The 16,227-nt window shown below is 33.7% G+C and overlaps 2 protein-coding genes across 2 annotated transcripts in view; both read left to right on the plus strand.

Annotated features, from left to right (window-relative positions):
* Positions 1–1,684, plus strand: part of LOC148957678 (dynein axonemal heavy chain 2-like) — a 62,574-nt gene extending 60,890 nt beyond the window's left edge. Inside the window, exons 94-95 of the mRNA XM_089114882.1 lie at positions 210–386; positions 774–1,684. Of these exons, the coding sequence (XP_088971008.1) occupies positions 210–386; positions 774–1,142 (546 nt within the window). The 3' untranslated portion in view covers positions 1,143–1,684. The remainder of the gene's footprint in view (positions 1–209; positions 387–773) is intronic.
* Positions 1,685–6,283: 4,599 nt separating this feature from the next.
* Positions 6,284–9,671, plus strand: LOC148957679 (apoptosis-inducing factor 1, mitochondrial-like). Its single transcript, XM_089114994.1, has one exon. It carries the CDS (start codon positions 6,376–6,378, stop codon positions 8,509–8,511), a length of 2,136 nt encoding a protein of 711 aa, XP_088971120.1. The 5' UTR covers positions 6,284–6,375; the 3' UTR covers positions 8,512–9,671.
* Positions 9,672–16,227: the final 6,556 nt, after the last annotated feature.

Below are 16,227 nucleotides of genomic sequence, written 5' to 3' on the forward strand. Positions count from 1 at the left end.
AGAGATGGAAACCATAACAGCGAATTCGTAACCTTATGTTACCATACCCAGTTTAAAAGTGACCTTATTGCACCCAAGTGACATAGCAAGCTTCAACGGCCTTGCTCCCTAAATTTTCTGCTATAATCTCTATCATAAGTGATGCATAGTTCATTGTTGATGCTTGTAGCTTTAAGTAAATGTTGAATTTCTTTTTCTCGTTTCCTCAGACCTATCCATCCATGAAGCCTTTGGCGTCATGGGCACGAGACTTGGTTTCGCGTGTGCAACAGTTCTCAAAATGGGCCACGACAGCGCACCCTCCTCTCATATTTTGGTTGTCTGGTTTTACGTTCCCAACTGGATTTTTAACTGCAGTTTTGCAAACGTGTGCTCGCCAAAACAACGTAAGGACTATTCTATTCAAAGAATAATTTTAACAGGCTTGAACTATTCTATGGTCTAGGAAGTATTAGCTGTTTCCATTTCTATGATTTTGACCAGTTTTATTGCCTTCCTTATAGCAAATATTGTAAGTTTGGACAAAGCCTACTGAATCTGGCTGTTTCTAAAACTAACTCTGTTTTCTAACTATTTCCTTGCTTCTTGGCATAGAGAGGGCGAGGTTGCAAGATTTGCATAATTCATTATATTTTAGAAGGGCGAAACTGATCTGTATTTTCATTACACAATTCGAAAATCTTCCTTTTTACACATTTGTTTTTTATTATTGCAAACGATTCATCCTACTTGATGAAATTCAGAAATTTTACGCTACCTCTAATGCTTCAAAGGTATCTGTGGATAGCTTGTCTTGGGAATTCATTGTTTCTACCGTTGACGATGGGAACATCACCCAGCAACCGACAGATGGAGTCTGGGTCAAAGGCTTGTATCTAGAGGGAGCTGGCTGGGATAAAAGAAACGCTTGCCTCATTGATGCAGAGCCCATGCAGCTAGTCTGTCAAATACCGACAATTCATTTCAAGCCAGTAGAAAACAAGAAGAAGACTGGTAAAGGAATGTACAACTGCCCTTGCTATTACTACCCGAACCGAGGCGGGGAGTCATTTGTTGTTGCTGTTGATTTGAAAGCAGGAGCCGTAAATGCGGATCATTGGATAAAGAGGGGCACTGCGCTTCTTCTCAGCCTTGATGAATAGGGTTATAGCAGACGTGGCATTTTGTTTTGACTTTCAAATGTGGTTTTGGATTTTATATCTGTGGAGTGCCTGCAGATTCAATTTTTTTCTTGTAACGTTTAATTCTTGGCTTAATTAGTGCACCTTCTGAGACACACTTGAAACTAGCACAAAAATATTGTTCAGTCAAGCTAGTTTCATCTATCTTGCTTATGCATCAACAGGGAATATTTGCTTTAGTGTTTTTTATAAAATTTTCAGAGATAGCAATCACCAGGTTTATGATTAATTATCTTCAAATCTAACAAAGCCAGTAGATATTTAAAACTGTATCAATCTGAGAATTTGCTATCACAGGCTCCAAAATATCAGACCTCTAATATATTCCAGATTGATAAATTTGCCAACAGTATTTTTGTGCTAGTTTTCATAGCTATGTGTCAAAAATCGTTTTTCGACAGTTTTTGTAAATAAAACCAGTTATATCTTCCTTTTGGCCATTGTAAGTACTTCATGTAAGGTTAAATCGGTTTATATGATCTATCACCAAATTCTACATTACTTTCATCTTAGTTGTCAGTCCTAGACAGAATCTGTCTGTAGCCCTTTGCTAGCCTAAAGCAGTAGAAAAAGCCTTGTATCAGCTGGCAGATACTGTGTCCATAGATCTGTCAGTTTAATTAGTTATATGTAAATAAAGGCAAGGCCACGGTAGCAGGCTGCTTGACAGACTCCAATGGAACAACAATTAACACAAGCAAATCAGTAGCAGCTATTATTCATCCCCAGCATACGGGGCTTCATCAGAGCTTCATACATCAATTAGTTACTTGTGTGTAAGTGTGACTTGTTGATCCAGTGTTGAATACAGTAAGTTTTTGCAGGTCATGTCAACTTTGCTCGTGAGTTGACATGGTAGCATGATAGTGAGAGAATGAAAGATAGCATGATCACTTGTCATGAAGTTTTCAAAAACAATTTCTTTCAATAGAACAGTACCTTTTAGATTTCGAAGATATTATGAACATCAATCCCTGTTTGATTTCAAATATCCCTGAAAGGTTTCAGTTTATGTTAACCATATCTCAAACTTTCAGAAAATGAAACAAATTTCGGATTGGAGAAAACTCTAGAACCTATCTATCACAGACTGTTTTGAAGGAAATGTTGAGAAAAATACACAATACTGTATCGAAACTCTTTTGCTCAGAACTGCTTATTCAGAACAAAGTTTCAGAAGTTTCAGAAAGATCAAATTTGTTTATAATGTTTCCGTTATCATCAATGACAAGTTTCAGATCTGAGAGCCCTTTGCGACAAAATAAATGTTCCTGTTGGAGGCTTGGAGTCGCTAGGACTATTGGCAGAAAATTGTGGAAGCTTTTTGCTACCAGCAATTATAGAAAGAATGCCTACGACTAACTTCGGAACTACGGAAGAAGTATGGCCAGGCCAAAAAATTTTAAAGTTATCCTGCTAGATGTACAGGCCTTGGAAATAAACAGCAAAACATCCACACAGGACAGACATCAAGGGAAAAAATCTTGCTACAGTAAATTGAGCAAAGTCACAAGCAACAATCAACTCGCTTGTTACAAACACATTGTTTGCAAGGAGCAGCACAACAGACCTAGTTGTGATCGGATTACAGAATCCGACGAAATAATTGCCATGTTGACGATTCAATTTTTTGCGATTTATCGGATTACTATCAAGCAAAGTAAGTCATATGTAACGTTGCATATTCTTTATGAAGTTGACTGTAGTGGTAATTTCAGGAACTAGCCTAGAGACACCCCTCAGAAACAATCCTCTACAACAGCCGTATCAGCTCTTTGAAATCTTTTGATACCCTTTCCTTTATTTCTTACTAAAAGTTGGCATTCGAAATCATGATATCATGAAGATTTTATTTGAAATATGTTATCTTGCAAAACATTATACTGTCGCCATTAAACATTTTACATGCGTAAATAGCCCCTAGGCTTCAAAATCTGCCATGCACGTAAACCGTCATATTCTCGAAACAACTTTGTTTTAAATGAGTCCCATTAAAAAAATCATCATTCTTTTTTGATTCATCAGCGAAGTGAGAAGGCATGCAGGGGCCATCATGTTTTTTGTTCACTGCGCGCCAAAACGTAACGCAACATTGACTAATGTATTAATTTGACAGATGCAAGCCTGAAGCAACTTTGAGGAGCGCAGACAGAAAATTTTCAATTCTGCCGAGAAAAATGCCAGTCCTCTTCCTAGATTTAGTGTGGAGCCTGATTCGTTCACGGGCACAATGCTGTTTGGAAGGCAAAGGAAAATCCCTTCCCTCAATTGAAGTCGAAATTATATTGTTTGCTGCGATTCTTGGCCAAAGCCAAAGAAGAACTCAACGGATAGCTGAATGTTCATATTTTGTAAGAAGTTCAAAAGTCAAAGTGTTTCGTCTGATGTAATAGTTGCAAAGAAATTCATGGGAGGAATCTTGCAGACTGTAAGTTTAGTTTATCATGTTATAATATTTTCGCACTTCTCAACTTACGAATTAGAGAACAACCTATAGCATTAATTATAGTACATTTATAACCTTTTATGATATCAAATATGAATAAAAGCATACCATCCAATTTATACTCTACTTTTGAAAATTCTGCTAAAAAATTTCCGGCTTTCTCATTTCAAGTCGCAATGAAGTTTTTGCATCCTTATTCGGTTTATCAAGGATGATATTTCAGGCCCCAGCCATACTTCCTTTAAGGTTAAGGTAAACGTTTTCTGAATGAAAACATTCATTTTTCGGTTATTTCACATTCAAGTAGCCGAACTTCAAAGCACACAATGATACCATACCAAATTTGAAACTAACAGAAATTTGGAAAATGGAAAAAATCCGATGTAAACGTAGGTTTCCATAATTTCTTTATCAAGAATTTTAGTTGAGGTCTGAAAATATCTTGACATCAACCCAACTATCGTTGCTTTGCGGTTAAGGTCGCATACCTCATTTACAATATCGCATGGCACATCCATGTATCCAATGTACGGCCGTGTTTACTTAAACAGGCTTATTGATCTAAAAGCTCCAAACGACTTGACCCGGATTACACTGTGGTTTACGAGTGTACCTCCTTTGCAACTGCAATCAGTAAAATCCCGTTTTCTCCAGACTTACAATTCCTCTACATACAGGTACGAAAAAGCTATTTTGTACCCAAGGAACCAATCGAATGGCTCAAAAATTTGTACATGGTAAGGACAGATGTCAGGTAAGCAAATTGTATCTCAAAATTTTTGTACTTGCTCTGGTCCGTCTTTTATAGCCAAATACTGCTATAAGAGGGAAGAAAATTGTTTGCCAATTTTTGACAGGGTATAGTTTCAAGGGGAGGATGAATTTGAAAAATATAGGATCTGCGCTTTCCGCTGATATAAGTCAGGTTTTGTTACCTCAAATGCAAGGGTACAAAATGGCTTTTGAAGGTGGTAGACTAATTTAGGCAACAAATTTGCCTGGAAAGTGTTATTTTACGATATTTGCCAATTATTTTGATATGGTTGGAATCGCCACATTCTTGTGCATCGAATGATGTATAGTCTAATCTGATTCCTTTGATTGTTTAGCTTTTAGAGAGAGAAGACCAAATATCGTGTCAAAAACGTTTAACCGTAACCTTAAGCGAGACCCATTTCCGTGCGTCGTTGCTATTTTCTGTTTTGACTAAGTTTACTTCTACCATAAACTTTGGCAAAGTTTACAAATTTCTTGTTTTACCCTTTAAAATTGATTCTTCACGGACGATTCAGCCGTAACTACTCCTGTTCTTAGGAAACCAGGACCCCTCAAAAAATTACAAAAATTCTTTGTTTCATATGAACAGCTTCTTTGCTTCATATATTATGTACCCCCTCCGTATTCATATGAGTTTTAAGCTATTTTAGTGCCATAGAAAGAATACAATTTATGGGGGGCACTATCATTTGAGAACAATGGAAAGAAAGAAAATGTTCATTGAAAACAAGGAGTTTTTTTATATTTTTTCGGGGGCACTTACCCACGCAAACAGTGACCATCCAGCTTTGGTACCCTCCACTCCACCTTTCTTTACGGTAGGTCCTTGAAATGAGCCCTCCAGGTGGCCCATTTGCAAAATGCATAAATAAAATCAAAATAAAAAGCTATAAAATAATTAGTAGAAGCTAGAAAGTTTTTTTTTCAATTGCCCTTTTACTAAAACCTGCCCCTTCCGCTCTGGTATCCCTAAAAAACATTTTGTGCATTTATTAGGAAAAGTCTGTGCAGTTCTAAAATTGTTTCATTGTTACTTAGTTTTTATATTTCCAAAAATATCAGAAATTATCCGACAAAATAACCATTTAGCTTTACAGGGGGTTTTCGCCCCTCTCTGACCCCCTCAATCTACACCACTGAAACAAGAGTTTGGTCTCTCGAGATCCTATATGACCAGGAACTCACAGTGGTCCTTATGTTTTCTACTATAATGTACTTCATAATTTTATTACCAAGTTGAGTTAGAACAAATTGAATTACAATAGCAACAATTCTCGTCTAAAGCAGCCACGTAGCTGCAGGGGGGCACGGGGGGGCTGTGCCTCCCAAATGAAAATTTTGACAACAGCTTGCCCCCTCTGACTACCGTTTTTCCAAATGATATTTTGAAAGTTTGGCATATTTATAATTCCATTACCTTGATTTTGTCCAAATATGTCTGTTTGTTATATATCTGTTTTCTTGTTTTAAAGCCTGGCCCCCTGAGGTATGGTTCTTGCTCGAGTTTGCCCCCCTAGCTGACACCTACAGCTACGTGGTTGGGCTAAAGACTTTAAGAAAAAAATGGAAAAATATAAGAATTTCGGAATGACGTTGGACATGGACAAACTTTTGAAATAATAAAGACAGATGCGTTTGTGAATGTTTTGTGAAATTGATCATTGGGTTGACTGACAACTTTGATAGATGAAAAAACAACGATATAAATCTTTTTCTTCGGATTGGTTAACCCTCTATGCTGAGGGCTTATTTCTGAAAATATATTTTATGCTCACTTCTGTATCCATTAGTCGGTGTCAAGGTTCACTTTTTTTCCGGACATTTATAGAAAAATTTCGTAATTATTTCGTAGTGCATTTCTTGCCTCGTCTTCAAAACGAACCCCAAAGTCCATGTTGCATTGAATTGTCGGGCCTAAGCTGGCATCCTGTTACACGTTTTTGCGCTGGACGAACGTATTCTACGTTATTAATGATGCTTGGAAGTGCTATTTCAAGCCAAGTAGTCAGGTGTGCCTGGAACCGTTTCTCACCACGAGCAAAGCCGTTTGTGGGTGTTCTTCGGAACTCCTTTAGCACACTGAACAAACAAACCCATCAAGGAAAAGAAGCAAGGTTGCGATTACTTTCTAGGCCATGTCAAAACACACAGGGCAATAGAGGGTTGAAAGAGTCTGCACAGAAGGGTGGAGACAATACCGTATTATTTGTTGGACTTGGTGCTTTAGGCCTTGCTACTATCGTAGCAGTTCAGTCGAATATATTTACACTTGATAATAAAGTGAAAAAGCCGTCAGAAAGTGCTTCAGAAAGTCCAGTCGTGACGGGAAATGCAGAGGTAAATAAAGGATACACAGATGACTCACATAACCAGACAGAAATTGCTGTTGTGGAGAAGAATCAGAGTGAAGTAGAGGATGCTCAAGCAAATGAAGTCACAGCTGAAGAACAACCAGAAGCTGCTGTCACGGTCACATCAGAGGAGCCAAGTGAAGCAAAACAAGAAGAGAGCATTGCTGAGGTGGCAACAGAGGAGACTGTACCTAGTTCAGATGAAATAAAAGTTGAAGACTCTTCAGAAACAAAGCAGGAAGAGGTGATTGCTGTTGATGAAGCTGTAAAAAAGAATGCATACAAAGATCTGCCAAAAGTTCCAGAGTTTGTTCCTTATGTTATAATAGGTGGTGGGACTGCATCACATGCTGCTTGCAGGGCCATTCGTAAACATGACCCCAAAGCTAAGATACTTGTCATTGGAGAAGAAGAGGTTTTGCCTTATATGAGACCACCTCTTTCAAAGGAGTTATGGTTTAGTGAGGATGAAGATTCCGCAGATACATTGTTTTTCAAACAGTGGAATGGAAAAAGGAGAAGTGTTTTTTTTGAAGATGATACCTACTATGTAAAACCACAACTGCTTCCAGTACAAGATAATGGTGGTGTGGCTGTTCTTACTGGCCATAAGGTTGTAGACATTGATCCATTACAGCATACAGTTCATCTTAAACGAGGAGAAGGTATCAAATATGAAAAGCTTTTAATTGCTACTGGAGGTTATCCAAAGAGTCTTGATATTTTTACAAATGCTTCTGATGATTTGAAGAGCAAGGTTACCCTCTTTCGGACAGTTGCTGACTATAGGAAACTTGAGAAGCAAGTTGGTTCACTTGATTCAGTTGCAATAATTGGTGGTGGATTTCTAGGAAGTGAACTTGCCTGTGCACTTGGTGCAAGAGGAAAGAAAAGTGGAATGGTTGTCTCTCAAATCTACCATGAAAGTGGAAATATGGGCAAGGTCCTTCCACATTACCTTAGTGAATGGACAACAAAAAAGGTTGAAAACGAAGGGGTAAAGACATATGCCAATGTTCATCCAGTTAATGGTGAACTTAACAATGATGGGAAAGTATCCATTCATTTGGATAATGGTGAAACAATTGATGCATCACATGTTATTATTTGTGTTGGAATTGAGCCAAATACTGATTTGGCTAAGTCTGCAGGTTTGGAGTTGGATCCAGAGCATGGTGGATTTAGAGTGAACTCTGAGTTGCAAGCCAGATCAGATATTTGGGTTGCTGGTGATGCAGCTTGTTTCTATGATGTTAGACTAGGACGCCGTCGTGTTGAGCACCATGACCATGCTGTTGTTAGTGGAAGGCTAGCGGGAGAGAACATGACTGGAGCAAAGAAGGCTTACCTGCACCAGTCAATGTTTTGGAGTGATCTAGGCCCAGATGTTGGGTATGAAGCTATTGGTATTGTAGATAACACACTGGATACAGTTGGTATATGGGCAAAAGCAACTGAAGCTGACTCTCCAAAAGCTGTGGTTGAAGCAACAGGAGAGAATTTAAGATCCCAGACTGAGGAAGATGCAGAAACAGGTGAGTCAGTTTCAGTCCCTGTTGACACTGTTAGCAGCACAGAGGGGGCATCTGAAGATTTTGGGAAAGGAGTTGTCTTTTACTTGAAAGATCAAGTCATTGTTGGTGTACTGTTATGGAATGTATTTAATAAAATGCCAGTTGCTCGTAAGATCTTAAAGGAAGAAAAAAAGCAAGACAGTCTAGTTGAAGTTGCTAAACTATTTAACATACATGAATAATTTAGTTTCTAGAATTGATATTTAGAAAAGTGGCATGTAGGACATTTTGCAATATAGATATGACTTATGTATCTTGTTCAAAAAGGCAAGCCGGTGTGAGTTGGAGTGATTTACATTGCTCACATTCAATAATATTCCCTATCCTGGTGCTACCAAAATAATGCCAGAATTGATTTTGATACCAGTTAAATTCTTTTCTGTTCTGATTTAGTAAATACCCACATAAAATAACAGTTTAAATACCCACACCCCTATCCTATAAGATCCAACTCACCCGAAAAATAGAGTTATTTAGTGTGACTTACAAAATATCTATTTTTGAATTTTTAAATTTAGACTACTTAATCTAAAATAGCACCATAAAATACTTCTAAATATCCAATTAAAGATATCAAACCTGCCAACAGATTACTGTTATTTTGGCTCTGTTCATGGGGAAAGAGCCTATGCTTATGTGGCCATATCTCAGCCAATTCATAACACATTGACTGGTTTTGCATGTTTAGAGGTATTTCAAGGTGTACTTTTATGCAATGAAAGCCAAATTCAAGAACTCTAAAAATAGGATTTTGTGATGTCATCACTTAAAAACTCTATTGGAAGAAATTATTATCTGCAGATTGCTATATTTAGCAATGGTAGAGAACTGTTCTTTGAGGAAAGCATTTCAGATATGTTTTGACGGTGGATGGCTATTCAATTAAGAAGCCACTGAAACATCTAGTATATAAGAATCTGTTCAGCCTGCCAAGGCAAACATTTTAAGATCTTATATATGGAGTTTACTGGTATTCCTGATACATCTATTCCATCAGATTTTGTATCTTTAATTTTCAAAGTTACGTAGAAAGAATTTTCATGCTTGATTACTAATATAATCTTTCGATTTTCTGCTTTTTATCTTAGCTTTGATTGTTATTCCCCTGTGCGTTAGAGTTTGAGTGTGTTACAATGAAGTGAACAGTTAAACAATTGAAACTTCTGCAAACTTTATTATGTTTTGTTTCGCTGTGTTGTAGATGATCGCTCTAAGAAAATCATATCATTTAAGCTTCAGATCTACTTCTCATTCTACAATCAAACTGATTTATTTAAAATTTTGCAAGAGTACTAAAATTATTATTTAGTTGACTAAAATACTATTTGCTCTATTCATTTTTAAGGTTTAAGTGGAAGAGAAAGATTTTGTTCCAAAGTTATAGAATTGGTGTTTTTTCTTTTTTCAATGAAAAGTTGATTATTTCTACTGTGTCCAAATCTGAAATTTTAAAAATTAATATTGATCATGATTGATGATTATTCAGGCCTGGCCATAAGACTTTTAGCAGGGGAGCTGTAAACAGCTCTCCTAGTAATCTACAGGTGAGCAATTTCTAGATGAAAAAAGAATATAAACAAAAGTAAACATTGATTACAAGGAGAGCAATTAGCTTTTTAAAGCAATTAAGGAGAGCAATCTGTAGCTCCCCTCCAGCATTTGAGGAGAGCTTGGAGGGGAGCAAGAGCTATGGCTCTCCTGAAATGGCCAGGCCTGATTATTCCAGTTGCACAGCTACTAAATTATTGGGTAAACATTTTTGATATGGGCTTGTGTTGCACAAAATATAGTACATTTGAAAACTTTAAAGAAGGGTTGGAGCTCCAGACTATGCATGTCAAAGCTGGCATATGTACACAGTTGAAAAGAAGTATGAACTTCTCTCTTTTTGATACAAGAACTTTTACTACTGATAAGGTTTACCCTGTGTAACATTTCCTCTTATTATTATTATATTATTATTATTATTATTATTATTATGACTGTTTTCTATCAACTATCACTTGAAATGTATTGGTTTAACTTATCAAGTATAACTTTAAGATGCATTTAGGTCCTGTTTATGCAGATTCAAATTTTAGCAGAAAAGATAGGCTTTTTACTAGTTTCATTTTGTAATTACCACTTTAAGATAACTTTTGACCACTTTAACAAAGCTTCAATTTTTACCAAAAAAGTAAGGCTATAGGCTTGACAAAATTTGCAATTTTTGATGGATTATTTTTCAGCCTAAAATGGATCAAAATTACCATTAAATAAGTGCAAAGATTCAAATTTACTGGTTTTATTTTGTAATTACAACTTTAAGATGACTTTGGACCACTTTAACGAAGCTTCAAATTTTACCAAAAAAGTAAGGCTATAGGCTTAACAAAATTTGCAATTTTTGATGGATTATTTTTCAGCCTAAAATGGATCAAAATTGCCATTAAGAAAGTGAAAAGATTGGAATTTACTGGTTTTATTTTGTAATTACCACTTTTAGATAACTTTTGACCACTTTAACGAAGCTTCAAATTTTACCAAAAAAGTAAGACTATAGGCTTGACAAAATTTGCAATTTTTGATGGATTTTTTTTCAGCCTAAAATGGATCAAAATTACCATTAAATAAGTGAAAAGATTGGAATTTACTGGCTTTATTTTGTAATTACCACTTTTAGATAACTTTGGACCACTTTAACGAAGCCTCAAATTTTACCAAAAAAGTAAGGCTATAGGCTTGACAAAATTTGCAATTTTTGATGAATTATTTTTCAGCCTAAAATGGATCAAAATTACCATTAAATAAGTGAAAAGGTTGGAATTCACTGGTTTTATTTTGTAATTACCACTTTTAGATAACTTTTGACCACTTTAACGAAGCTTCAAATTTTACCAAAAAAGTAAGGCTATAGGCTTGACAAAATTTGCAATTTTTGATGAATTATTTTTCAGCCTAAAATGGATCAAAATTACAATTAAATAAGTGAAAAGGTTGGAATTTACTGGTTTTATTTTGTAATTACAACTTTAAGATGACTTTGGACCACTTTAACGAAGCTTCAAATTTTACCAAAAAAGTAAGGCTATAGGCTTGACAAAATTTGCAATTTTTGATGAATTATTTTTCAGCCTAAAATGGATCAAAATTACCATTAAATAAGTGAAAAGGTTGGAATTCACTGGTTTTATTTTGTAATTACCACTTTTAGATAACTTTTGACCACTTTAACGAAGCTTCAAATTTTACCAAAAAAGTAAGGCTATAGGCTTGACAAAATTTGCAATTTTTGATGAATTATTTTTCAGCCTAAAATGGATCAAAATTACCATTAAATAAGTGAAAAGGTTGGAATTTACTGGTTTTATTTTGTAATTACCACTTTTAGATAACTTTTGACCACTTTAACGAAGCTTCAAATTTTACCAAAAAAGTAAGGCTATAGGCTTGACAAAATTTGCAATTTTTGATGAATTATTTTTCAGCCTAAAATGGATCAAAATTACAATTAAATAAGTGAAAAGGTTGGAATTTACTGGTTTTATTTTGTAATTACAACTTTAAGATGACTTTGGACCACTTTAACGAAGCTTCAAATTTTACCAAAAAAGTAAGGCTATAGGCTTGACAAAATTTGCAATTTTTGATGAATTATTTTTCAGCCTAAAATGGATCAAAATTACCATTAAATAAGTGAAAAGGTTGGAATTCACTGGTTTTATTTTGTAATTACCACTTTTAGATAACTTTTGACCACTTTAACGAAGCTTCAAATTTTACCAAAAAAGTAAGGCTATAGGCTTGACAAAATTTGCAATTTTTGATGAATTATTTTTCAGCCTAAAATGGATCAAAATTACCATTAAATAAGTGAAAAGGTTGGAATTTACTGGTTTTATTTTGTAATTACCACTTTTAGATAACTTTGGACCACTTTAACGAAGCCTCAAATTTTACCAAAAAGTAAGGCTATAGGCTTGACAAAATTTGCAATTTTTGATGAATTATTTTTCAGCCTAAAATGGATCAAAATTACCATTAAATAAGTGCAAAGATTGGAATTTACTGGTTTTATTTTGTAATTACAACTTTAAGATGACTTTGGACCACTTTAACGGAGCTTCAAATTTTACCAGAAACGTAAGGCTATAGGCTTGACAAATTTGCAATTTTTGATGGATTATTTTTCAGCCTAAAATGGATCAAAATTACCATTAAATAAGTGAAAAGGTTGGAATTTACTGGTTTTATTTTGTAATTGCCACTTTTAGATAACTTTGGACCACTTTAACGAAGCTTCAAATTTTACCAAAAAAGTAAGGCTATAGGCTTGACAAAATTTGCAATTTTTGATGGATTATTTTTCAGCCTAAAATGGATCAAAATTACCATTAAATAAGTGCAAAGATTGGAATTGACTGGTTTTATTTTGTAATTACCACTTTTAGATAACTTTTGACCACTTTAACGAAGCTTCAAATTTTACCAAAAAAGTAAGGCTATAGGCTTGACAAAATTTGCAATTTTTGATGAATTATTTTTCAGCCTAAAATGGATCAAAATTACCATTAAATAAGTGAAAAGGTTGGAATTTACTGGTTTTATTTTGTAATTACCACTTTTAGATAACTTTTGACCACTTTAACGAAGCTTCAAATTTTACCAAAAAAGTAAGGCTATAGGCTTGACAAAATTTGCAATTTTTGATGAATTATTTTTCAGCCTAAAATGGATCAAAATTACCATTAAATAAGTGAAAAGGTTGGAATTTACTGGTTTTATTTTGTAATTACCACTTTTAGATAACTTTGGACCACTTTAACGAAGCTTCAAATTTTACCAAAAAAGTAAGGCTATAGGCTTGACAAAATTTGCAATTTTTGATGGATTATTTTTCAGCCTAAAATGGATCAAAATTACCATTAAATAAGTGAAAAGGTTGGAATTTACTGGTTTTATTTTGTAATTACCACTTTTAGATAACTTTGGACCACTTTAACGAAGCTTAAAATTTTACCAAAAAAGTAAGGCTATAGGCTTGACAAAATTTGCAATTTTTGATGGATTATTTTTCAGCCTAAAATGGATCAAAATTACCATTAAATAAGTGAAAAGGTTGGAATTTACTGGTTTTATTTTGTAATTGCCACTTTTAGATAACTTTGGACCACTTCAACGAAGCTTAAAATTTTACCAAAAAAGTAAGGCTATAGGCTTGACAAAATTTGCAATTTTTGATGGATTATTTTTCAGCCTAAAATGGATCAAAATTACCATTAAATAAGTGAAAAGGTTGGAATTTACTGGTTTTATTTTGTAAAAACCACTTTTAGATAACTTTGGACCACTTTAACGAAGCTTCAAATTTTACCAAAAAAGTAAGGCTATAGGCTTGACAAAATTTGCAATTTTTGATGAATTATTTTTCAGCCTAAAATGGATCAAAATTACCATTAAATAAGTGAAAAGGTTGGAATTTACTGGTTTTATTTTGTAAATACCACTTTTAGATAACTTTTGACCACTTTAACGAAGCCTCAAATTTTACCAAAAAAGTAAGGCTATAGGCTTGACAAAATTTGCAATTTTTGATGAATTATTTTTCAGCCTAAAATGGATCAAAATTACCATTAAATAAGTGAAAAGGTTGGAATTTACTGGTTTTATTTTGTAATTACCACTTTTAGATAACTTTGGACCACTTCAACGAAGCTTAAAATTTTACCAAAAAAGTAAGGCTATAGGCTTGACAAAATTTGCAATTTTTGATGGATTATTTTTCAGCCTAAAATGGATCAAAATTACCATTAAATAAGTGAAAAGGTTGGAATTTACTGGTTTTATTTTGTAAAAACCACTTTTAGATAACTTTGGACCACTTTAACGAAGCTTAAAATTTTACCAAAAAAGTAAGGCTATAGGCTTGACAAAATTTGCAATTTTTGATGGATTATTTTTCAGCCTAAAATGGATCAAAATTACCATTAAATAAGTGAAAAGGTTGGAATTTACTGGTTTTATTTTGTAATTACCACTTTTAGATAACTTTGGACCACTTCAACGAAGCTTAAAATTTTACCAAAAAAGTAAGGCTATAGGCTTGACAAAATTTGCAATTTTTGATGGATTATTTTTCAGCCTAAAATGGATCAAAATTACCATTAAATAAGTGAAAAGGTTGGAATTTACTGGTTTTATTTTGTAAAAACCACTTTTAGATAACTTTGGACCACTTTAACGAAGCTTAAAATTTTACCAAAAAAGTAAGGCTATAGGCTTGACAAAATTTGCAATTTTTGATGAATTATTTTTCAGCCTAAAATGGATCAAAATTACCATTAAATAAGTGCAAAGATTGGAATTGACTGGTTTTATTTTGTAATTACAACTTTTAGATAACTTTTGACCACTTTAACGAAGCTTCAAATTTTACCAAAAAAGTAAGGCTATAGGCTTGACAAAATTTGCAATTTTTGATGGATTATTTTTCAGCCTAAAATGGATCAAAATTACCATTAAATAAGTGAAAAGGTTGGAATTTACTGGTTTTATTTTGTAATTACCACTTTTAGATAACTTTGGACCACTTTAACGAAGCTTAAAATTTTACCAAAAAAGTAAGGCTATAGGCTTGACAAAATTTGCAATTTTTGATGGATTATTTTTCAGCCTAAAATGGATCAAAATTACCATTAAATAAGTGAAAAGGTTGGAATTTACTGGTTTTATTTTGTAATTACAACTTTTAGATAACTTTGGACCACTTTAACGAAGCTTAAAATTTTACCAAAAAAGTAAGGCTATAGGCTTGACAAAATTTGCAATTTTTGATGGATTATTTTTCAGCCTTAAATGGATCAAAATTACCATTAAATAAGTGAAAAGGTTGGAATTTACTGGTTTTATTTTGTAATTACAACTTTTAGATAACTTTGGACCACTTTAACGAAGCTTAAAATTTTACCAAAAAAGTAAGGCTATAGGCTTGACAAAATTTGCAATTTTTGATGGATTATTTTTCAGCCTAAAATGGATCAAAATTACCATTAAATAAGTGAAAAGGTTGGAATTTACTGGTTTTATTTTGTAATTACAACTTTTAGATAACTTTGGACCACTTTAACGAAGCTTAAAATTTTACCAAAAAAGTAAGGCTATAGGCTTGACAAAATTTGCAATTTTTGATGGATTATTTTTCAGCCTAAAATGGATCAAAATTACCATTAAATAAGTGAAAAGGTTGGAATTTACTGGTTTTATTTTGTAATTACAACTTTTAGATAACTTTGGACCACTTTAACGAAGCTTCAAATTTTACCAAAAAAGTAAGGCTATAGGCTTGACAAAATTTGCAATTTTTGATGGATTATTTTTCAGCCTAAAATGGATCAAAATTACCATTAAGTAAGTGCAAAGATTGGAATTTACTGGTTTTATTTTGTAAATACCACTTTAAGATGACTTTGGACCACTTTAACGAAGCTTTAAATTTTACCAAAAAAGTAAGGCTATAGGCTTGACAAAATTTGCAATTTTTGATGGATTATTTTTCAGCCTAAAATGGATCAAAATTACCATTAAATAAGTGCAAAGATTGGAATTTACTGGTTTTATTTTGTAATTAGAACTTTAAGATGACTTTCGACCACTTTAACGAAGCTTCAAATTTTACCAAAAAAGTAAGGCTATAGGCTTGACAAAATTTGCAATTTTTGATGGATTATTTTTCAGCCTAAAATGGATCAAAATTACCATTAAATAAGTGCAAAGATTGGAATTTACTGGTTTTATTTTGTAATTACAACTTTAAGATGACTTTGGACCACTTTAACGGAGCTTCAAATTTTACCAGAAACGTAAGGCTATAGGCTTGACAAATTTGCAATTTTTGATGAATTATTTTTCAGCCTAAAATG

The sequence above is a fragment of the Rhopilema esculentum genome, chromosome 21 (genome assembly GCF_057945365.1).
Source record: "Rhopilema esculentum isolate cy_ngs chromosome 21, ASM5794536v1, whole genome shotgun sequence".
NCBI classification, from domain to species: Eukaryota; Metazoa; Cnidaria; class Scyphozoa; order Rhizostomeae; family Rhizostomatidae; genus Rhopilema; species Rhopilema esculentum.

Coding starts and splice junctions, on each gene's coding strand:
- LOC148957679 (XM_089114994.1), top strand. CDS start 6,376: ATGATGCTTGGAAGTGCTATTTCAAGCCAAGTAGTCAGGTGTGCCTGG.